Source organism: Hyaena hyaena, unplaced genomic scaffold (genome assembly GCF_003009895.1).
Source record: "Hyaena hyaena isolate Hyena2069 unplaced genomic scaffold, ASM300989v1 scaffold_2010, whole genome shotgun sequence".
NCBI classification, from domain to species: Eukaryota; Metazoa; Chordata; class Mammalia; order Carnivora; family Hyaenidae; genus Hyaena; species Hyaena hyaena.
In genome coordinates, this window is record NW_024082646.1 from 44,540 (window position 1) to 68,870 (window position 24,331).

General features: G+C 44.9%; 1 protein-coding gene across 3 annotated transcripts in view; it reads left to right on the forward strand.

The window, feature by feature from the left end:
- The window catches only part of STARD3NL (STARD3 N-terminal like), a 52,319-nt gene that overhangs the window by 25,553 nt on the left and 2,435 nt on the right, over positions 1–24,331 (forward strand). For all 3 annotated transcript variants that reach the window (XM_039225280.1, XM_039225279.1, XM_039225278.1), the window contains exons 2-7: positions 782–1,049; positions 7,518–7,595; positions 10,711–10,788; positions 13,367–13,420; positions 13,534–13,651; positions 15,510–15,605. In XM_039225280.1, the coding sequence (XP_039081211.1) occupies positions 825–1,049; positions 7,518–7,595; positions 10,711–10,788; positions 13,367–13,420; positions 13,534–13,651; positions 15,510–15,605 (649 nt within the window). In that variant the 5' untranslated portion in view covers positions 782–824. The remainder of the gene's footprint in view (positions 1–781; positions 1,050–7,517; positions 7,596–10,710; positions 10,789–13,366; positions 13,421–13,533; positions 13,652–15,509; positions 15,606–24,331) is intronic.

Genomic DNA, 24,331 nt, shown 5'->3' on the forward strand with positions numbered 1-24,331 from the left:
CTGGCGAGGTCAGTAGAGCCAGGGGTCTAGCGCCCCCCTGTGGGGAGACGTGCTATAGACGGGAACTAGCAGCACCGTCCACCAAACTGTTTCATGACTTTGTCTTGTCAGTGAAGAGGTCAGATCATTTAGGTTAGTAATCTTCCACTTTTATTCTGGAAGCACATCCTGGCCTCGGGAAGAGGGGGTCCTAGATCTCCAGATAGAGCTGTGACTTGGGCACTCGGCAGAGGCGTGTGCGTGATGCTGATGAACTTTGGGGGTGTGGGTGCCTTTCCAAGAAGAGGCCTGAAACAAGCTTATGCATTAGAACGTGACGGGGAAACTCCCAAGTCAGTTGATTAGATCCTTTTGGTGGAAAGCAGTTCCTCTTTAGGAAACAACTTCTTCTCTGTCTAGTTGCCACATTCTAGTCACGTGCTCTCTGAGGCGCCTTCAGGAGCTGGGGTCCTGCGCCGTGAGTGATGACGCACAGCTGGGGAGGCGTCCTCTCCTGCCCGGGGCTCTGCGCGGCCCCTTCCTCCTGTGCTTCGCGCCGTCGGCGCTCTAACCCCGCGCGCTTGCGCTCTTCTCTGCGGCCGGTCGTTTCTGCGGCAGCTCCCCGTAACGTTGCTGGCGTCAGGGGGCGCCTCTCCTTTCGCTTTTTATGTCTTCGTCCGAACACAGATGTCTTCAGTTACGACACTGTGTCACCACGCTGGAGGAACCATTACGGGGGGGGGGGGGGCGGCGGGGTGGCTTAGGAGAGCCCTGATTTCACGCAGAGCTGCCTTCTCTCTAGGGATGGTGAAGTTGCAGGAGGGCTCCGTTAACCCGCCTCCGGGATGAACCCCCCTCAGGAAGACATGGAGAGCGCCCTGACAGCGAGCCAGAGCTCCCACGCGTCTCTGCGCGACCTTCACTCCATCAGCCCCGCACACCTCATGGCCAGGATCGAGCCCTGTGAAGGGAGGGAGAAGAAAGGCATTTCCGATGTCCGGAGGACTTTCTGTTTGTTTGTCACCTTTGACCTCTTATTTGTAACATTACTGTGGATAATAGAGTTAAATGTAAGTGGGTTTTTTCCCCCATGACTTTATATAAGAATTGTTTCCAGAGGCAAGAAACATTTTCTTATTTTTCTCATCATTTCTGTGTCATCCAGTGAATTCCCATGTTTTTCCAAAGGAGAAAACATTGCTCTTTTCCAGCTAACTTTGACCTTTCTTGTTCTGTACTGTTATTTTTAATCTATTTTATTTTTTGTTGTTTATTTTTTAAAGGATTTTTTTTTTAATGTTTTATTTATTTTTGAGAGAGGACAGAGCACAAGCAGGGAAGCGGCAGAGAGAGAGAGAGAGACACAGAATCCAAAGCAGGCTCCAGGCTCTGAGCTGTCAGCACAGAGCCCGACGTGGGGCTTGAACTCATGAATAGGGAGTTCATGACCTGAGCTGAAGTCAGATGCTTAGCCACCTGAGCCACCCAGGCACCCCTGTACTGTTATTTTTTAAAACAAAGGGAGTTCATTTAAAACTCACTTTGAAATTTGAATTCATGGTGTTTTGTTCTCTCTTAGCAGTTAGCAAACTACAGCCTGGGGGCCAAAGTCAGCTGGCCTGTTTTTATAAAGTTTTATTGGAACACAGCCCTGCCCCTTTGGTTACACCTATTGTCTGTGGCTGGCTTTCATGCTGAGTAGTTGAGTTGAGTGGTAATGACAGAGTCCATCTGGCCCACAAAGGCAAAAGTATCTGTTTCCTGGCCCTTCTCAGGAAAAGATTGCTGCTCCTTGCTCCAAAAAATGTAGCATGCCTCTGGAATATGTTTTAGATGTTACATCTACTTTTCTAATCCCCGTGTTTAAGAGTTTTCTTGCATTTCTTCTTTACTTTTTCACAAAGAGATTATTCACCTTTTATTGAAAAAATGTTTGAGAACCATTTGGAGGTTTGACTTCATCTTGTCAGGTCTACGTAGTTATATTGCCAAATAATTCTCTAGGCTAGTACTGTCCAATGGAAGTATAATGCAAGCCTAGCAGACAATTGAGGTCTCTAGTTGCTACATTAATAGAGGTGAAAATAAACAGGTGAAATACATTTTAATAATATATTTTATTTAACCCAATTTTATCCCAAAGTCTTGGCTCTGTTTACATTCTTTACCAGCAAACAAGTAGGTAAACTCTTCCAAATGCTTTCCTCACAGGCAAGAATTGTTTAAAACCCAACAAGCCAGTGATACGATGCAGTAATTTAGAGTATCTCTTTTTATTATTTGTTCCACATGTGTACATTAAAGAAAACATTTAAATTAATACGTATCTCAAAGGAGTAATATGTTTTTAAAACTAGTAACTGTGTATTAAGAAATAAAAAAGAAATCCATCTTTTTATTTTTAAAAATTTTTTAGAGTTTATTTTTGAGAGAGAGAGAAAGAGCAGGGGAGGGGCAGAGAGAGACAGGTAGAGCGAGAGTCCCAAGCAGGATCCACACTACCAGCGTAGAGCCCAGCGTGGGGCTCAAACCCCACAAAACCGTGAGATCATGACCCGAGCCAAAACCAAGAGTCAGACACTTAGCCCACTCTTGAGCCACCTGGGGACTCCTTACTTTTTTTTATTTGAGAGAGGAGCAGAGGAGGAGGTAGAGGAGAGAGAGAATCCCAATCAGGTTCCACACTCAGTGTAGAGCCCAGCGTGGGACTCTGTTCCACAGCCCTGGGTCATGACTTGAGCCAAAATCAAGAGTCGGACACTAAACAGACTGAACCCCTAGGTGCCCCAGAAATACCTCTTTCAACAGGAAAGCATAGCAGCAGTTTTAGGGAGCTCACTTAAAATTGATCGTCATGACAGTGACTTACCACTAAAATCACTACCTGCTTTTAAGTGAGGGCAGCCTGGGGCTAGAGCTGTGCTGGGGGATTCATGGGATCACACTCACCTGCCTCCTGTCTTCTTGCTTTGACTGAGTGAAGTGGGCTGCACTCTCTTTTGTGTCTCAGGAGGGGTCGGTTGACATCTGTGTGCAACGTGTCATAAATGAAAAAATCACAGGCCTAGCAATTAGGAGATGTAGTTTTGTTTATTTATTTTTTTTATTAAAGTGTAATTAACATATGCAGTGTTACATTAGTCTCAGGGGTGAAACATTTCAGCATCTCTGTACAGGACTCAGCACTCACACAGCGAGTGGAGTCACCATCTGTCACCAGACAGCACTATTGCAATCTTACTGATTTTGTTTCCCAGGACTGTACTTTTCATCTCCATGATTTATCTGTTTTGTTACTAGAAGTTTATTTTTTTGTTTCTTAAATTCCACATGTGAGTGAAATCATACTGTATTTGTCTTTCTCTTTCTGACTTATTTCACTTAGCATTATTCTCTCTGTACCTAACCATGTTGTTGCAAATGGCAGGATCGCATTATTTTTTATAGCTGAGTACTGTTCCATTGTGTGTGTGCACATATATGTATTTATATTATGTATGACATATATATAGGTATACACATATATATACCAACCACATCTTCTTTATTATTCATCTGTGGATAGACACTTAGGCTGCTTCCATATCTCGGCTTCTGTACAGTGCTGCAGTAAACATAGAGACGCATATTTCCCATTAAGAAATGTGTTTTAAGACTTACTTTTCCACTAACTGCCAGTTGCCCCAGTTATAAAATTAAAAGATCATATACAAGAGTATGTGATCTTTTTTTTTAATGTATAGTTTTGAGAGAGAGACAGAGCGCAAGCCGGGGAGGAGCAGAGAGAGAGGGAGATACAGAATCTGAAGCAGGCTCCATGTTTCGAGCTGTCAGTACAGAGCCTGATGTGGGGCTCAAACTCATGAACCGTGAGATCATGACCTGAGCCGAATTCAGACACTTAACCAGCTGAGCCACCCAGGTGCCCCAGGAGTGTATGATCTTGAAGATAGCACATCTTGACTTTTTTTTTTTTTTTAGCAAGTTTTGATATTTTGGTTTATTTTTTTAACATTCATTTTCTAGTTCTGTATGATTTAGATCGTCAGTCCGGCCCTGGGTTTTTCACCACACACTGTACCGTGCCTTTTCTTTTGTGGTGTGTCTCTGTAATCCCTCTAATCACTCAAGTCCATTGTCCTTTTTACCTGTCTACACATACTCTGAGTGCCAGAGCATCGGCTTCAGATTCAGGTGTGGCGAGCTCCACAGAAACATTGTAGAAGATTTGAAGTTTAGCTGAACAGATGCAACACATACCTTACACTGCCCCGTAGCCTGGGTCTTTAAAAGAGGAAAGAAATAGCACAGAGGGTGTTTAGGCCTTCAGAAGAGTAAGGGGACCTGGCTGTACTATGCATTCCTAACAGTAACCCAGGCGCCTTGCTTTTCTATATGACTTCCAATTTAGCCAGTTTGTCTCCTTTTTCCAAGGAAGCAAGATGCTCAGGCCAAAACTGAAGACTCATCCGTAATTAATTTGCTTGTTTGTTTTGTGTCTCTCAGACTCCACATGCAGTCGAAAAGTAAGCCCCCGTCCAGTGTGCCTGCAAAGTAGATCCAAACCCCGACGTCTTCTCCCTTTCTACGGTTGCCGCCCCTGAGCCGGCCAGCGTTCTCACTCCCCCAGACTCCTGTGCCAGAAGGCCAACTGATGAGCCTGCTTCCATTCTTGCCCTGCGAATATCCATTTTCCTCCTCGAAGCCAGAGAGATGTGGGGCACCTGGGCGGCTCAGTCAGTTGTGTGTCCAGCTTTGGCTCAGGTCATGATCTTGCAATTTGTGGGTTCGAGCCCCGCGTCGGGCTCTGGGCTGACAGCTCTCAGCCTGGAGCCTGCTTCGGATTCTGTGTCTCCCTTTCTCTGCCCCTCTCCCACTCATGCTCAGTCTCTCTCTCAAAAATAATAAGTAAACAAAAAATTAAAAAAGAAAAAGAAGCCAGAGAGACTTAACAGTAAAAGGACAAATCAGACAATGTTACTTCCTAGTTACAACACTCACTGCCTTACCAGAGCACGTTGAATAAAATCCACATGCCGTGGCTAGGCGTGCATAGCCCCCAGGGAGCCTCTCCAACTTTCCTTTCCCACTGTCTGTTCCTGGCCCACCTGGACAAGCACAGGCTTGCCTCCTGGTCTCAGGACGGAACAAACTCCCTTCTGACTTGGACCTTTACACTAGTTGTTCCTTCCAAATGCAAATGGTTCATTTCCTCTATCCTGATGCAGATTCTGATATCTTGTCAAGCTGGCGTCTGTCAGTCTAAATCTCACCCCAGGGAAGGCTTCACGTAGCATCCTACCCAAAGAAGTCAGCCGTCACTCCGTCTCACTGCCCCACTTCTGTTCCCTGTATAGCACGTATTTTCTTGTTTGTCACGTCTCGCTCCTTGCTAACACGTAAGTTCCATAGAGATAGAGATACTGCTTTGTTTACCGAAGTATTTAGAACCATACTTGACACTTCGCAAGGGTTCAGCAAATATTCGGTGAATGGATAAAGATCTCGGAGGCCCTGGTTTGCCAGTAGGATTACATTAGGGACAGATTGGCTGCCAAGCTATGAAAGGAATCCCATGGAAGGTGATGGGAATTGAAAGGAAGAAGTTACTCTTAGAGCCATACTAAAAAAATAAGTATGCTGGGAGCGCCTGGGTGGCTCAGTTGGCTAAGAGTCCTGCTCTTGATTTTGGCCCAGGTCATGATCTCAGAGTTTATGAGTTTGAGCCCCACATCAGGCTCTAGCACAGAGCCCACTTAAGAGTCTCTCTCCCTCTCTTTCTGCCCCCTCCCCTGCTTTCACTCTCTCTCAAAAGTTAGGTAAATAAACTTAAAAATTTTTTTAAAATAAGCATGCAGATAGACTTATTGATAATCCCATTTTATCAGCTCCAGTATCCAGAAAGGACTCTTAGGATTTCTAATGACGAAACAGAAAAGAACAGGACCAGCTCTGTCAGGACTGTGGGAAGAGATTCCCTGTGAAACTAAAGACAAGTCCAAGGGGGACCTCTTGAGCTAGAGCCAGAGGTTTTGAAATAAGAATTTAGAGTTGGAGCTATAGATGTAGATTTTTGATGTCTCTGTATAAAGGCAATACAGAACCAAGGTCTTTTAAAGGGTGCAGATACCATAGAAACCCCTTTTCCACCAACTGTTTATTGAAGAACTATATCAGCATGTTGATTCCCATTCTCTTAGGAGGAGGTCTCTGCCCAGTAGGTCACTTAGAATAATCATTCTTTTACCGTTTGAGATCTTGGAAAGCCTCCTTAGTCTGGACAGACGCAGTTGATAAGACTACATGGTTGATTGCCTTTTAATAATTATTTCCCTTTGCTCCCAAGTCTTCTGTTCTATTTGTTTATAAGGAGCATGTCTACAGCCCATCTGCATAAACTGCACAGAAATCCAAACCCCCTCCAAGGCTTTTAAAGCACCAGATAGTGTTTATGGTAAACTTTGATTTGAATCGGTACAAATACTTAGAAAAGTGGCTAAGCCGAGAGGAGCCTTCCCGTGTGGCAACTTTAATTCCAGTTTGACCGATTAGGAGACCTTGCAGGGTTCCTTATTAATTATCCCCCCATTTACCCAAGTATTTGGCTCATCTTCTTTCACGTTGTCCCTTTTCAGATCATCTCCATCAGTTTAGCAGGACAAACAATGTCTGTATCCAGATCGGAAATGTGAAGTTACCATTGCACGTCATGGCCCCTGATCCATGGGCCCTGACAATTCTGGGGTCTGCTTGGGTGCTGCCTTAGCTCCCAGACACGTGTTCCGTGACTTGAATTTTTGGAACAATATTTTCTATAGTATAACATGTAGAATTTTGAACTTGATTATTTAAAATTCATCTTGATAGTAGACTCGAGAAGACAGAAAGTTTATCAGCGTAGGTCTGACTTTCATCATTTACTGTAACTTCATTGCATTTGATTGTAGGTCTGGTCTGCCCCTTATTTCATTATCTATCACCTGAAAAGTACATATGAACACTGATAAGGGTGCAGCATTTTCAAATGCCGGGAGCAAATAAAAAAGGAAAGCCGGAGAGCATATCTGCACTTGCGTCTTGTGTCACGGTAACTGCTGTCGTCGATCTTTGCTAAGATCAGGGACCGCGTTGCCCTCCTCTAAGACTGGAAACAGCGGAGACTGGTCAGAAAGTGGGGGCAGTCTTGGAGGAATGTGACCCGTCCTCTTTGAGACTGTGCATTGGTATGTTGAAAGGCTGTCTTGGAAGAGAAGAAGAATCCTTTCTTAACGTTTTAGTTTGCCAAAGTAGGAACTCAAGGCATTGGTTTTCATTGTACGTTTATATTTGCTGAACGAATTAATTCAGAGTTGAAGTGGGAAATGTTGTTTAGGACTTTTCTGGCAGAGTTACGAGTGTTTCGTTCCTCTCATTGTAACATTTCAGGGTTCTGAGCAGGTAGCCGGAGGAGTGTGTACCAAAGAAAACTTTGTGTATTTTCTCGTATTATTTTCACACATAAACCTCTCCTCATTTTGACTTCTCACCGTCCTTCGCAGGTGAATGGAGGCATTGAGAACACCTTAGAGAAGGAGGTGGTGCACTATGACTACTACTCCTCTTATTTTGATATATTTGTAAGTACTTTCCGTTTTCCATTTTATTTCGGGTATGATGACTCTGTAACCAAAAGGTAAATTTCCTCTGAATAGAGCTCACGTTCTGTGCCATCTTTTTTCCTCTCTTGAACAGTGTCTTTCCTTTCCCCTCAGTTACTGGTCTGGTCAGCACCGTCTCTCTCTCACTGTAAGGAAGTGTCTGGTCCTAGGAAGGAGGGAAATGGTAAGGAAGGGCAGCAGAAGGAGCCATTCTCTTTTTCCTGGAGGAGAGCCTTTATTCTTTCCATAGAAGCCATGGACGTGTCCTAATCACCAAAAGGAAAAGCCGCCTGTTTAAACAATAACTTGATGAGAATGCCATTCCCTTTCTGCCTTGAGTATTTCTGAGTGTACTTTTAATATAAATAGTGTTTTGGTTTTGAGGAGTTTTTGAGTAATAGGTTTTGAGGAAAGTTCTACATTGGTAATCCTGGGCAGCATTAATCAGGTGCCGTTCTCTGTAGAAGAGGCCTTCATTTCATTCAAAGAAATGCTTGCAGTCTTTCTCAAGCACTCTGTGACTTTCACTGGGCTTCGTACCTCTCCCTGGTATCTCTTTGCCGCTGACAGTGTAAGCGAATCAGGTTCTAACATTGTGTTAGATGCAGCATAGGCAGTTAATATTCACAGTGAGTTCCTCCAGATTGATTTTAACTGCTTTAATCACTATCTCTAGAAGCTTCATGCACACTGGTTTAAGAGTAGGACCCTTCAAGTCAGAAAAACCTGGGTTTGATTCACAGCACTATCACTATTTGTATCTATCTTTGATATATTGGGTCTACACTTCGGTTTCTTCATTGGTAAAATGAGATCATCATCACTTTGAAAAGTAAATGAGATAATATATGGAGAACATTTAGCCCGATGATAGACACATCCAAGAAACTTAGAGAACCACCTGCAGTCACTCATCATCATCATCATCATCATCATCATCATTTTTGGTCAAGAATTTTAATAATTGAGTAATTAGTTTCTAGTGGTTTTCAGACTATACTAGAAAGGCTTTTGTGTTGTGGTGGTTTTATTCCTGAAGGGACCTGCAGACGTGTGTGAAGGGAAGGAGGTGGAACTCCCCACAAGAAGAGGTTAGGGTCCCCTGTCATCAGCCCCTGGCAACCTAGGTAGTTCCGTGTTTATCTGCACAGTACATTAGAATTCCAGCAGATTGTGTTGAAAAAGTGTTTGGCTGCTACAGAATATTTGGAAAACCACTAACATACTTGAATCCCCTCAGTTTTCAAATGAGGAAATTGAGTTTCCTAGTTCAGCGTCTAGGTCATTGAACCCGGAGGGCAGAGGGTATTATGTCCCACATCTCCTGACATTTCTTCCTTCTAAAGCTCTTGACATATAATAGCAAGACTGATTTCTCTTCTTTTCTCTTCTTTCCCTTGCTGGATTTATCTTATGATAGCCTCAGCCAAGAAGCCAGGTTAATCTACCAGCCAGACCAGCAAGGTTGTCTGCCCTGTAAGCTCAGAGAGCTGATGGTGCTGGCTGGGCAAATGGGAGGGGCCCATGAGCTCGGCCTGGAAGGATCGGCATACCTGGCCTGGGAGGTGGACATAGCCTTCAGGAAACCTCGGGACCCGGGAGACTTTGAGATAGAGGGCTGAGGAAGACATACTTTTTTAAAACATTTTTTCTAATTTCTACTTATTTTTGAGAGAGAGGCAGAGTGTGAGTGGGGAAGGAGCAAGGAGAAAGAGAGACACAGAATCTGAAGCAGGCTTCAGGCTCTGAGCTGTCAGCACCGAGCCCGATGCAGGGCTCGAACTCATGAACCGCTAGATCATGACCTGAGCTGGAGTCAGACGCTTAACCGACTGAGCCACCCAGGTGCCCCAAGACTTCTATTTTTGCCAAATCCAGAATGCAGAAATAGAGTTGGAATGAATAGAGAAGCTAAACTAAGTTTGCAGATTGTTGGAAAACACATTTTTTAAACTTCTTTTTTTAAGTTTATTTATTTTGAGAGAGAGAGTGTGTGTGAGCAAGGGAAGGGCACAGAGAGGGAGAGAGAGAATCCCAAGCAGGCTTCATGCTATCAGCACAGAGCCTGACATGGGGCTTGATGTCACAAACTGCAAGATCATGACCTTAGCTGAAATCAAGAGTCGAATGCTTAATTGACTGAGCCACCCAGGTTCCCTGGAAAACACATTTTTAACAAAAGCAGAAAATTAAAAACAAATACAGCCCGTGAACTTCACTCACGTGAAGGGATCTTAAGCGTGCTCCTCTAGTGAATGGCTGCAAAAAGGTCGTCAGCCTCCAGCCTTTCAGCAGTTTTGATTAGTGAGGAAGTTTTGGCAGATCCATCAAGAGCCACCTGACTTCTTCCTGCCCACAGCAGGTATCTCTTCCAAGGAAAGCTGGTATAATCTTATTCTCCATGTATTCCTCACTAGATGAGAATTACTAAGACAGCTGTGACGTAGTGGCAAAGTAGAGTCTGGCCACCTGGTTCGAGTCCTGGCTTCCTCACTAAGCAGTTGTGTGACCTTGCACAACTTTTCTATCCACCTTATACGTATAATGGGATCGATGATAGTAGTTGATGCATGAGGTTGCTGAGGAAGGGATTACATGGCATCATAATACACATAAAGGGTTTCACACAAGTCCCAGAACACCCTAGATTTATCAGATGGTAGCTACTTGGGTAGACAGAACCCTCCCAATACTCCCGTAACCCAGAGATTTACAGTGGACTTTACTAAGAACCTGGTATCTCCCAAAAGTGAGTGTTTGTACCTGGAGAGGAAAAGTCAGCTGTCAGAACATTTTCTCCAGGATATCAGAAATGATATGCACCCAAATAGAAAGGAAAAATGATCATTAATTGTATATTCTTTTGCTGATGATGGGAAGTGAATTTGAATCCTGATTTGGGCGACATTGCATACATTCCAAAGCAGAGATCCCCAACTACTGGTCTTTGGACCAGGGGCGCTCCGTGGCAGCCTTCAGCTAAACCGGAATAACAGAGACACTTGGGTGGGTTCTTCCTAAAACTCAATTATATTTGTATCCATTTTTTTGAAACTTAGCGTGTCTTTTTTTTTTTTTCTTTCTTTTAATATAGCTCTTGGCAGTTTTTCGATTTAAAGTGTTAATCCTTGCATATGCCGTATGCAGACTCCGCCACTGGTGGGCCATAGCGGTGAGTATGTGTGCTGAGTGGTGCGTCTCCTCCAGGGATGCCGGCCCAGGCCCGCTCACAACAGGGAGGGCCTCGGTCAAGTGCACCTGTCGTCCCAGATGAATTCCACCAGCTTTTCCTGAGTCCCTTTCCTCCGCAGTCTGTAGCTTTAACACTCCAGGGTTTTTCTGGTGTTGCTGAGTTTCTAGCTTTGTCTCCATGGATACCGCAACAGATGGGGAACACAGGGACCCATCAGTGATTCTTGGCTCACCCTCTACCTCACTTTACAAACGAATGATGAGATCAATACCTCTGTCACTAAGATGCTTGGAAACTTCCCCCTTTACTCCTTGGTGATTTTGCGTGACTTGCTCACTGCTTATTTTGATCATTGCTTTTCTTGCTGTTTTATCCCCTCCTTCCAATCTTTAAAAAAAAAATTATATATTTTTGAAACAGAGAAAGAGAGAGTGTGTGTGTGGGGGGGGGAGGAGAGGGGCAGAGAGAGAGGGAGACACAGAATCTGAAGCAGTCTCAGGATCCGAGCTGTCAGCACAGAGCCTGACACGGGCTCGAACTCACAAACTGTGAGATCATGACCTGAACTGGAGTCAGAGGCTTAACTGACTGAGCCCCCCAGGCACCCCACCCTCCCTCTAATCTTAAAGGGAAAAGTTCCCATGCTCCATTTTACTGTTGCCTTCAGCCTTCTTGAAGGCAGTGATGTTTTTTACTCATCTCTGTCTCTCTACCTCTGGCACAGAGGTTTGGCACACGCTGTTCACCCTCGGTAAATACTTATTGGTTAAAAGAAGAATTATAAGCCATTCTGCCTGAAGTTATTTTTGCCATGTCCACAGATCCCCGAATACTCACCTTTTTGAGAGCTCTAAGAAGGCAGGCCGGTGGGGGGAAGGATGAGCTCCCCAAACAGGTGAGAGCTGCTCCGGACTGGCCTCCAGTTGTGTTTCTGGAGCGAGACCTCAGCCTGTGTGTGGGCGACACAGCGTGCCCAGCTGAGGATGGGGCTGTGCTTCCTTCCTAACACAGTCCGCCAGGAGCCCCTCTCCCTGGGCCGTCTCTTCTGGGCACCCACAGAATCATAGGGCGGACATCAGACCGTCCGCTGAGCCCCAAGCTAATGTCTCTCAGATGTAGGCTGACAGTATTCGCCGGGCTTGACCTCCCTTTCCTGAAAACGTTTCTGCCGGGACCGGATAGCTGTGGTGTTGGTCTCTTCTGAGTTTTCTAGAGTCTCCTTAATATGCACCAGTATTTTTCAGAGCATCTGTCTCAAACTTGTTTCAGAAAAGTCAGTGACGGGGCGCCTGGGTGGCTTAGTCGGTTAAGCGTCCGACTTTCGCTTAGGTCATGGTCTCGCGGTTTGTGGGTTTGAGCCCCGCGTCGGGCTCTGTGCTGACTGCCAGCTCAGAGCCTGGAGCCTGTTTCGGTCTGTGACTCCCTCTCTCTCTGACCCTCCCCTGCTCAAGCTGTCTCTCTCTCTCCTAGAAATAAATAAAACATTANNNGTGTGTCAAATGACAAAAGTAAAACAATGTAGTTTATAAAATGTGATTTCCTTTATTGAAAGAAGAAGAATCCATGGTTTGGGGAGCTCAGTGCCTCACAAGCAGTAGAGTGTGATTTCCTCGTGATTTGGGCAAGAGGGAGTTTATAGCGCCTTAGAAGCAGCCAAGCTTACACACGCAGGGTTAGCTGGGCAGTCAGGGATCTCATTACAATGCTAGCAGGTCACTCAGGGAATCAGGGGAGAATATTTGGCTCAGGTTGACCGCCGGGATTCCATATCTGAGCTGGTTTAGAAAACAGATATTAGTGCAGATTCCTGGTCCTTGGAGACCGGCTGGCTGGGATATACTGTTTCTGGTCAAGGGCACCAGTTAGGGGGCAGGAGTCCAGATTCTTCTAGCATTTGTGAATTAACAGTTGTTTGTCCTTTGTGAAAGACTGTATTTTAAAAAGGTCATAACAGGGGTACCAGGGTGGCTCAGTCGGTTGAGCATCTGACTCTTGTTTTTGGCTATGGTCGTGATCCCAGGGTTGTAGAATCGAGGCCGGGTTGGGCTCTGCATTGAGCATAGAGCCTGCTTAAAATTCTCTCTCTCTCTCATTCTCTCCCTCTCCATCTATCTAAAATGAAAAACAAAGTTCATAACAGAAATCATTGATCCATTAAATACTAATAAGCACACTTTATTGAATGTCAGATATTGTACATATCGATTCCGTCCTTGCAAGTAGGTGTTGGTCATCCCATTCTGCAGATGTGACAGAGGCCTGGTGGGTTAAGTGACTGACTTGGGATTGCCTAGCTCAGAAAGAGCACAAGAACTTCAAGTCAGCCAGGCTCTGGAAGACTGTGTCCACATGACCTGCTTGAATGTTTGGGATTCAGGGATTAATTTTGTCCTCATTGACCTGTTGCTTTAAATGCAAATAATGATCTTTTTATAAATCCCTTTGTTTTCAATAAAGGCATTTGGTGCTTCTGGCACAGACGGGGTCTGTTTTGCGAGGAGGGGTCTTCCCAGCGTAAAATGTCTAACTCGAATGGTGCGGGTTATGTGTCTTTCAGTTGACGACAGCAGTGACCAGTGCCTTTTTACTCGCAAAGGTGATCCTCTCAAAGGTACAGGCTCCCAGTTTTGTGTACAGGTACCGTCTACACCGGCAAAGCCCCGTTCTCCGGTGTGAGCCCCTGGTAACTGCCTTTCCCTCTCCTGGTCACATCTGTTCCCCCAGCTTTTCTCTCAAGGGGCTTTCGGCTACGTGCTGCCCATCATTTCGTTCCTCCTTGCCTGGATTGAGACGTGGTTCCTGGATTTCAAAGTGTTACCTCAAGAGGCAGAAGAGGAAAACAGTAAGTGTCTCCCCGGTCAGGCTCCCGAGACGGGCGGGGACCGAGCTAGAAGGAAGAGCCAGGAAGTCAGATCAGAAGGGAGCCCCACAGGGTGGGGTCGGCGGGTCTCGGGTCTCCGCTGCTCAGGGCTCAGGGGGCCCAGCCGAGACCCAGAGCAGGGCGGAGGCCAGGACGCGACGGGGCGAGCCCGTGGCTCGTCTCTGGGGCCGTGAGGCCGGGCTTCCCCAGAAGAAGGTGTGAGCAGTGGCGAGAAGGACGGCCGACGGCAGGAGCAGCCAGCGCTCCCCGTCCCCAGTGACCACGGCCCCAGGGCACCAAGCACTGTGTGCATCTGAACACAGCTGTTCCTTAGGGACAGAGGTGGCAGACGCGTTAGGCCGAGCGGAGACAGCAAGTGTTAAGAGTCCACAACCCTGCAGTCTCACGTCGCTACCTTACAGCAGGCGGTGGCCTTGAAGGGGCCACGAGTAGCACAGGTGGGCGCCTGGAGGGCCGAGTGGCGGCTGAGTGACGACCACAGGGAAGAGGGAGGGAAGACAGCAGCCAGACAGGTGGGCAGCCAGCTCAGGGTCCCCCCAGCCCTGCGGGGCCGTCAGCTCCTGCGTGGACTCATGGCTACCGACCAGGGAGGCCCAGAGATGCGCTGAGCTGCGTGACCCAGTTCTGGGCTGCAGTTCTGGGCAGGACGGCCCGGGTGGGAGCCCACGGGCCACATCTGCCGACACGAGCGAAGCTCAGTGCGGAGACCCAGGTCATGACTGCACATGCTGTGTTATGCTCTGTCATGCATCTGGCTCGGGTTTTCCTGCAAAATAGGAAAAATGAGGTCTTCTGTCCTAGAGACAGTCAAGTATGATTATAACCTCAAGGGACAATGAGAATAAAGGAACTTGTAAATGGATTTATTTTGAGTAATCTCATTTACAGAGTAGAACTCTGTAAGAACAGAGTTAGTATTCAAGAGTGCATTTTAAACGTGTGCATCAGATCTAGATAAGTCTTCTGCCGGGTGCCCTCAGTGCTTATATGAAAACCTGTTGAGGGGCAGGGAATGGAAGTTACTTTTGTACTTGAACATGAAATTGAACTTGGTTGAAAGCATATCCACTGCTAATGTAACTGAGGCTTGAATGTGTACGGATCCCACCACGTTCAAAGGCACGAATAAAGCAGAATTCACGTCAGTGGAAACATAGGCAGCAGGTACCTTCACAGTCACAAGCAGGGAGTGAGCTCACACCTGCACCTGTGATTCGGCCACGGCTGCCTCCAGCTTCTCTCGTGTTAACTCAGCTCCGCACAGGACTCACCGCCGATGGTCCCTGTGCTCACGGGCGCCTGTTCTGAGTTTCCACGTCAGATCGTCCCCTTTTCTGTGCTTTTTAAATTTCCCTTTTCTGTGGGGACCTTTTTAAATAATAAATTTTTCTTCCCCATCTTACTGGCACTTTCTACACATGTAAAAGGCTCTCCACTTCCTGTGCCTTACATTTCATATTTCCCCAGCAAAGGGAATCCTGTAGACCATTTGTATGACCTGTCAGGTTGCTTTGCTTTGTGCTTTGGTTATGATTGTGATTTCTGCAGCGAGGAAGGTGCTCTCCAGGGAAGGATACCATAGATAGTGAATTAAAGAAAGCCCTGAGTCGCAGGCAGTTTTCTCAACCAGCTGCCATGAGCAGCACTGGTTCATAGCTTAAAAACAAGACTTAGTTTTTGAAAGGATTTCTTTTCGCAAGACTCGTTGATTTTTGTTTTTTTCAGTGTAGCAATGACACCATTTTATTGTGCCTGACCTCGCCAGGAAGCTACCAGCATTGTGACATCACTCCCAGCCTCTGAATTTCTTCTCTTCTAGGACTCCTGATAGTTCAGGATGCTTCAGAGAGGGCGGCGCTCATACCTGGAGGTCTTTCTGATGGTCAGTTTTATTCTCCTCCGGAATCTGAAGCAGGTAAAAAAAATGTGATTATCTGCATTTTCATCCATCCTTCAACAGCCCAGCCCTCCCTCTCTCTCCTCCCCCCGCTCTACTCTCAGAAGCCTGAGCAGACATCTCACACAGCAGACGTTTAGGACACGGAGATCACTGAGACGTGGTCTCGATGTGGGAGCAGTGAGGGGACACAGAGTGTAAAATAAACGGAACCCAGGGACACAGACCCTGTGACCGGCGGTCTGCATCTCAGAAGACAGGCAGACAAGGGGGAGGGGCTGAGGCTCTTGGTACGTGTCACCCCAAACCTGACCTTCCTCCGGGAGCCCCGGGTCTGAGGGAGCAGGTGTCTGTGTGCTGCCGCCCGTGACAGAAGCCGGAGCCTCCCTGGGACTCGGCCCTCTCTCAGGGCTCCCGTCCCGTCCCTCACCGGTCATTTCCATCCTCCGTGTCGCTGCCTCCTTTGTCTCAGTCACTGTACCGCGTCCTGTCTTCTCCACCTTCCAGTCATCACTTCCTGCTCCGGTGTCTGCAGCAGCCCCCAGCCTCCCTGCCTCGGCCACCCTCTCCCTGCCCCACCAGGGCGCCGTGTTAAACACAACAGTTGCATCGTTGTACGTGTCCCTCAAACCACACTGGGAGGCGGGAGTCTCATTATCCCTGGTTCGCAGAGAGGCAGGTTGAGGCACAGGGAGGGAAGTAATCTGTGCGAGGTCACTGGAGGAGGAGGAGGAGGAGCTGGGACTTGAACCCCGGCTCAGTGCTGGAGTCCACGCTCACAGCTGATCCGCGTGCAGCCTCTCAGCATTAACGGAAACGCAGCATCGATCACCCCTCTCCTGCCCAGAAGCCCCCAGTGGCAGAAGGGATTAAGGAAGTCCCGGGCCCTGAGCCTGGCAGAAAGCACCGTTCTGACCTCCTCACTTACCCCGTCGTCCAGCCTCCCGGTACCGTCTCCCAGGAGCCATCAGGCCATTGTGCATCTTGACCTTTCTATTTGTCACACTGTCTCTCTGCAGCCCTGCTCTCCACACACAGGAGAGAAGGCTCTCCCACTGCACGTGCACTCCCTGGCTCCTGGGAGAACATTCTCTGCGCTTCCTAGGAGGTCTCCCCACCTGCCCTCTGTGCTGCCTTCAGCACTGACCTGGCCTGTTTCTACCATAGGAAAGGAACTTGAGTCAGAGACTGTTATTTTACTCCCAGCATTGAGCTCAGTAACTATAGAAACACACTCACAAGATAGTAAAGCAGATTCCAGGCAGAAAGAGGCTGTGAACAATCCGAGGCTCAGCAGGTGACAGCAAATCAGGGGAACTCCAAGTAGCTTGATGTTCCCTGGACTATATCGGATCCAAGCATGGAGTCAGATGAAGTACAGATGTGAAACAGCAGAAAGTCTCTTTTTCAGGCATCAGATACTCAGGATAAGGATTAAACTTTCTTTACCTCATTATGAGGGTTATTTCATTGAGGTTTTTTTTTTTTCTTTATGTCATACAAGTCATTTTTTTTAATAAAGGGAGTTCACATTGTTGTTCATGCTTTTATATAGCTTTTATTCTTCTGAGACTAGTAAAAGTTCTTGGTGATAATATATTTACCCAATTAGAAGTTCAGAGCAGCAGGATGGTAGTGTGGACGTAGTTACACCTTAGACATTCTTTCCAGTTCTTGATTCCATTGGCTTCCTGCCTATGACTCTTACCCCACCTAGTGGTGGCTGGGAGCATGACCCGCTCATTGGACTGGAGCTGATCTGGAACACCTCCGGGTGTTCAGGTAGCTGCTTTGTTCAAGACAAAATGCAGGTAAGTAGTAGGCAGAGAAGGAGGGCTCAATGTGACTTAAGCTATTGGATTATATTTTCATCGTATGAACATGCAAGTTGGGAAGGTATTAAAATTAAACCTATTATTGGAATGAATGTGCCCAGAAAAGAAGACCCCCCTCTAAAGCAGGGCTTGCTCACTGGGCCAGGGGTCTGTGCTTCGGCTGCCCTGGGGCTGACACAGCGCTGACTGGCGCCTGGGGCACAAGAGGGCATGTGGGCTGTGGTCCCCTGCTCTTGACTTTGCTTCTCCAGCCCCCAGGGCGGGGCGGTGCCGGCACATAGTAGATTTCTAACTGTGGAAGGAAGGGATGAGGAGGGAGAAAGGAAGATGTCTGAGTCACCAAAATGTTAAATGTTAGCATTTTTACTTGTTAAGGAGTCACTTACATTTTAGTGTCAGAGACATTCTGAAAATTAGCACCATTTGTTAGATGTGCTTCTAAGGAACATAAGGGTGGCTTATTTGCAGGTTTGCTTGTGGGTCTGACCATGTCCCGTCCACCTGTGTGTTCAGTGGGAGGAACAGGGAGTACATACCTTGTCAGCTGATCGGGCTCAAGTTGTTATGGTGGTCAGACAGCTGAAGTGAAGCAGCCATGATGCAGGGGAAAACGTAGTTCGTCACCTTGTAAATCATCATAAGACTTAAATTGAAGAATAGCTCAATTGCATTATATGATTGAAGCAAATCTGGAAAAAGACACTATAATTCAAATTTGACACTTTTTAAAAGCAATCCAGCCAGAAGCACTGGCTTGCCCTGGGTGGTCTTGGCTTACCCTTAGGATCCCCTGTAATTATTATTAGAACTGCTGTGATCTATAGGTAATGTTCTTGTTCAGATGAGCAATTGTATAGTCACCCCATGTACAATCAATAGATTTGAAACACATTTTTCTAATTTTTATTAAAAATGGTAAAGTGTATTGAAACATCACCGCTGAGGATACTACATAACCTTTATTTAAAAAAAAAAGCAGGTTGAAGGGGCGCCTGGGTGGCTTAGTTGGTTAAGCGTCCGACTTTCACTTAGGTCATGATCTCGCAGTTCTTGGGTTCAAGCCCCGCGTCGGGCTCTGTGCTGACTGCCAGCTCGGAGCCTGGGGCCTGTTTCAGAGTCTGTCACTCCCTCTCTCTCTGACCCTCCCCTGCTCACGCTGTCTCTCTCTCTCTCTCCTAGGAAAAAAAAAATTTAAAAACAAAGTTATAATTTGCATACCATAAAATTCATCCATTGTAAATGTGCAATTGCATGATTTTTAGTAAATTTATACTTTTCAAACCAACTTCACAGTATAATGTTAGAGCCCTTCTTTTATCTGAAAATGTTTGTTTCTAGCCTCTGCTCCTTTTTTCAGTCCTAGATAAACCACTGATCTCCTTTCTGTCTTGAAAATTTGTCTTTTTTGGCACAATTCATTTTAATATGATCATGGAATATGTAGTTTTTTACATGTGGCTTCTTAGGATGATGTTCTTGATGGCCATTCCTGTTGTACCAGGTGTAAGTCCCTTTATTTGCTCATATTCCTCCATTTTATGGATCTACAGTGTTCTGTTTATTCAGCGGTGCAGGGACATTGGGGTTGTTGACATTTTTGCTACTGTGACTAATCCTGCCATGAACTTCCATGTGCACGCCTTTGTGGGGCCGTTCGTTTTTACTTTTCGGAGACGGATTCCTAGGACAGGACTCTCTGGGTGTTTCAGCAAATTTCTGTTTAACTTTTCCGGTAGTTGCCAAAGCCTTCTCTAGAATTGTCACCTCATCTTCCAGCTTCCAGCAACATGTAAGGGCTTGTTCCTCCTTGTTCTCATGGACACTTGGCAAAGTGGGCGTAGAGTGCTGTCTCCTTGTGGTTTTATTTGCCCATAAGGACTGGTGACCTTGAGAACCTGTTCATATGCTCATTAGTTATTCGTATATTTTCTTTACAGAATGTCTGTTTCACCACTTTTTTTTTAAAGTTATGTTGTTTGTCTTCTTACTGAGTTGTAAGAGTTCTTTGTACATCCTAGATAAAAATCCTTTATCAGATACAAGTTTCTTCTATGATGCACAGATATTTCTTTCCAAGGCTGTAGTCTTTTCGTTTCTGCCTGGAGCCTTTTGAAGCACATGTTTGGAATTTGGATGAAGTCCAGTTTATCAGAATTTATTCTTTTATGGAGAATGCATGAGGGGTCACATCTAAGAACTCCTTGCCTTAAACCTGTGTCACAAAAATGTCCTCCTATGTTTTCGTCTAGAAGATTTTATATTTATAGCTCTTCCATTAAGTTGATGGTCCATCATGAATTAGTCTTCATGCATGGAGGAGGTAAGGAGTGAAGGTCACCCTTCTGCCCTCACATACCCAGTTGTAGCTGAATCATTTGTTGAAAAGTCTGTCCCGTCTTGCACTGAATTACCTCAGCACATTTCTCAAAATCCAGGTGACCATAAATATGGGTTTATTTCTGGCTCTCAGTTCTCTTCCAGTGACGTGTAAGCTCTCTGTGCACCAGGACCACACTGGCTTAATTCCATAACTGAATTCTTCTGTGAGCTCTGAAATCACACCCCGTAAGGCCTTGCTTGAAAGGCCCTCCCTGCCATCCCCAGGACCCCAAGTGTGTCAGCCGTAAACCCGTTCACACCCTCTCTGTGTGTGGCTTCCTCAGTCTCAGTGTCCAAGTTACATTGGGGGTGTGCCCCCCCCACTGCTATCTTTGGCTTTAATATCAATAATGCTGACCTCATAGAATACGTTAGAAAGTCTTCCCAAACACTGTATTTTCTGAATGAATTCTTGTGAATGATTAATACTGTTTCTCCTTTAAATGTTTGACAGATTCTTCAAAGAGACCATCTGGGCTAAGAATTAATTATCTTTGTGACACAAGACTTCTAATTGCTAATTCTACATTATACACAGATATATTCAGATTTTTTATTTCCCGAGTCCATTTTGTTAATTTGTGTCTTTCTAGGAATTCATTTCTTCTAAATTATCTCATTGTTGACACAAATTATATTTCCTTATAATCATTTTTAATTTCTGTAGAGTTGGTAGTGATATTCTTTTTTTCTTGATTTTGGAAATTTGTGTCCTCTCTCATTTCTTCTTTGTAACTCTAGGTTGATGTTTGTCAAAGTTGTTAGTTTCAAAAATGGACTTGTTTTCATTGGTATTTCTCACCTGTTTTTCTGTTTTCCACTTCCAGTTTTTATTTCCTTTATTATGTTTGGGAGAGTTTAGCTTACTCGTCTTCTCCATGATTGATTTTAGATTTTTCTTCTTTTTTGATAGAGGGATTTAAAGCTATAAATTTTCTTCTAGGCATTGCTTTAGCAACCTCTTATGAAGTTTAATGTGGTATGTTTTTATTTTCATGTGTTCTTCTCTTTGATCATGTTGCCTATTATGTGTCTACATGTGAATTTGTTTGAATACGTCATAATCAGTATTTCTTTACTTAAATATCTAGATATTTATCTAGATTGCTATTTCTCAACAAAATTGGGGTTTTTAGCCATGAGGGACTTTTGGCCATTGTTCAAACATTTTTTTTCTGTTCTATTTTTCCTTTCTGCCTGTCTGGGAGTTCATTCTGTATATGCTATCTCATTGGTCTCTGAGCTCAGTTCAATTTTTCTTCAGTCTTTTTCTCTGTTCCTAAGATTACCTAACTCATACAGCTCTATCTTCAGTTTCACAGACTATTTCTTCTGCCAACTTGAATATTCTCTTAAACCCTCTGGAGAATATTTCACTTAAATTATTATATTTTTCTATTTCAGATTTTACTTTTGAAAGTATCTTTTCTTTTTTTGTAATTTGTCTCATTCTTTAAAATATCTATTTGTTCATTTATTGTGGTCATACTTTCCTTTAATTCTTTAAACATGGTTTTCTGTACATCCTTGAACATATTTATAATACCTGCTTTGAAGTCTTTGTCTGCTAAATAAAATACCTGGATACATTCAGAGATAGTTTCTATTGAATTGTCATGGGTTTTTTCCCCCTAAGAATAGTCACACTTTTTGATTTTTTTATTCTTTTCCTATCTTGTTTTTTTTTTTAATTGAAAAATATTTTGTTGAAAATATATTGTAGCAACTCTAGATTCCAATTTCCCACAAAGGTTGCTTTTATTGTTGTTTGTTTGTTTGGTTTTGTTTTTTGTTTAGAAAAATGCTTAGGCAAAATCTGAAATTACGTCCCTTGTAGTGTGTGGCTATTGATGACTCTACTCATTTTTTTTTTTTATGCTTTTATTTTTAAGCCTAGCTCCCTAAGAATCACCTCTGTGTCTCCTAGTGGTAGCCAGTGATTAGTGATTGGATAGAGACTGTGCTCAAGCACCTTGATGAGACTTTCATCTTCTGCTAAGTGAAGTACGCCGGTCAGAGAAAGACAAATACCATATGAGTTCACTCATTTGTGGAATTTAAGAAAGAAAAAAAAAAGAACAAAGAAAAGAAAGACAAATAAAAAACAGACTCTTAAATATAGAGAACAGACTTTTAACCAGAGGGGAGGTAGATGGGGGAATTGGTGAAATAGGTGAAAGGGATTGAGAGTATATTTATTGGGATCAACACTGAGCAATGTATCAAATCGATAAATCACTATATTGGACACTGGAAACTAACAGTATACATTCATTTTACTGGAAATGAAAAAAAAGACCTTCATCCTCTGATAAATGGACAAATGGTTATTTGTATGTATTGAGTAGCACATTCACATTTTAGGGAATATCAGGTCTCCCTCTGCTTGGACTCTTGGCTGATTTTTTTCACATCTCTTCTGCGTATGTTCAAAGCGGCAGATTGACCAGGAGTGTGGGGCTGGCTTGGGCTCTGTCGGGTCTCCGCTAAGCACGCCCCCAGCTTCAGTCCAGCACACGCTTGCTGCAGCCCTGACCTCACCCTCAGGCCGGCACAGCCCCCACCTTCCTGCCTGCACACCCCTGAGTCCGTGGGTTCCCCGTCGCATCACTCCCCACCGCCTGTCCTATCTTGGAAGCACCTTCATGCCTAGGGAGGCGGGAGGTGTGGACGAACGGGGTCAGCTCCAGCCACGAGCACCAGCGTTCCCTGAATTCTGCACTTTTTCAAGCATAAACATTTCTCAGATGTTGTGTGTCTTTGAACATTTCCCTGCTGCTGAAATGGTTAGTTTTGTTCATCTAGTCAAATTTTATAGTTGCTTTTCAAGGAGGCGATTTGTTAACAACCCTTGACCGTAACCAGAAGGCCTCGTTAGAATTTACTTTTGAATTATGTGAAGCATACATATTATATTGTCTTCATTAGATATGTGGCTTTATTTAGAACTCCCAAATAATTCCAAGACGTGTCAGCTCCTTGTTGCCCAAATGCTATCAGCCTGACAGGTGGAAACTAAGCCCAGAAACGGGAAGAGAAGGCATGATCATTCTCCTTAGACTCATTTCAGAGTGAAAGTGCATTAATTGGCCCCAGTGTGTCTACAAATTAACAGCAGTTTAACAGGCTAGAAAGTGAAGCATTCCAGCTACTATGCCTTTCTCTATTTATGTCACCACAGACTTCACCTGACTGTGTGACAGTTAGAAGGTTAAGATGTGGGACACAATCTTTTCTTCAGATTCTCTGTGTCCATTCTCCTGGACCAGATCTGTTCTTGGCTCTAATGCGGGCAGACATTCTCAGAAGAAAAAGCGTGTGTTATTTGAGGTGTGTTATGTGACAGGGGGAGCAGCTGTGCGGCTGGCCACGTCCCTTGTGTGTGAGGAGGCTCTGTCCCTAACCTGCTCCCTTGCTCTCCCCACAGATCCTTTTTTCATGTTCCTTCCCTGATTGTGAGATAACACAGGCCCTTTATGAAAACGTGCATAGAACAGCAGCCAGAGAGGGGCGCCTGGGGGGCTCAGTCGGTTAAGCGTCTGACGTCGCTCAGGTTATGATCTGGTTCATGAGTTCAAGTCCCACGTTGGGCTCTGTGCTGACATCTCGGACCCTGGAGCCTGCTTTGGATTCTGTGTCTCCCTTTCTCTCTGCCCGTCCCTGGTTCACTCTCTGTCTCTCTCAAAAATAAACATTAAAAAAAAAAAAAACAGCAACCAAAAATCCTGTCCTTCAAACTCTGTGACCACTCAGTGTTGACAGCTCAGTTTGTCTCCTGATAGTTTTATGTTTGTAATGTCACAGAAGCGTGGTCGTACTGCTGATCTTATTTAAACCTTTTTTAAAAATTATAACTTAAAATTTAGAAAGTCACTTTGTTGTATGTATTTTGGAATATCCAGAAATAATTCAACTTAACTGGTTATTTTCTTAGTCTTACTGATTATCACATATGTATGTAAGTTTTTATTTTTGTAAATACGCTTTTATGGGATGCGGTTTTTTTCATTACATATTTGCTTTTACTTTATAAAACATGCATTTCCCATGCTGTTGTGAACTATATAAACATAAGTGGACACGAAGTATTTTGTGGAAATAAGATAGTCATTTAACTTTTCTCCTACCCTCAAACATCAAGATTTTTTACCCCACAGATTTTTAGAAGTAAAATCTACTTAATGGAAAAAAGTATTATTTTGTCAGGCATGTTTTCTAAAGAAAGAATTCCAGAATGAAATGGCGGGCTCCGATGTGCCAGTAATCTAAGGTTCACAAGGCAGGACCCACCGCGGCTGTCCCAGTGCTAGAGTGCCATCACCCTTGGCGTATGAAGTCCTTGCCACTCTCGCTCACCGCCTACGGCAGTTTTTAAAAATAGCAGGGGTGCCTGGACGGCTCAGGCGGTTGAGCGTCCGACTTCGGCTCAGGTCATAATCTCATGGTTCGTGGGTTCGAGCCCCACGTCGAGCTGAGCTGTCAGCACAGAGCCTGGAGCTGCTTCAGATTCTGTGTCTCCCTCTCTCTCTG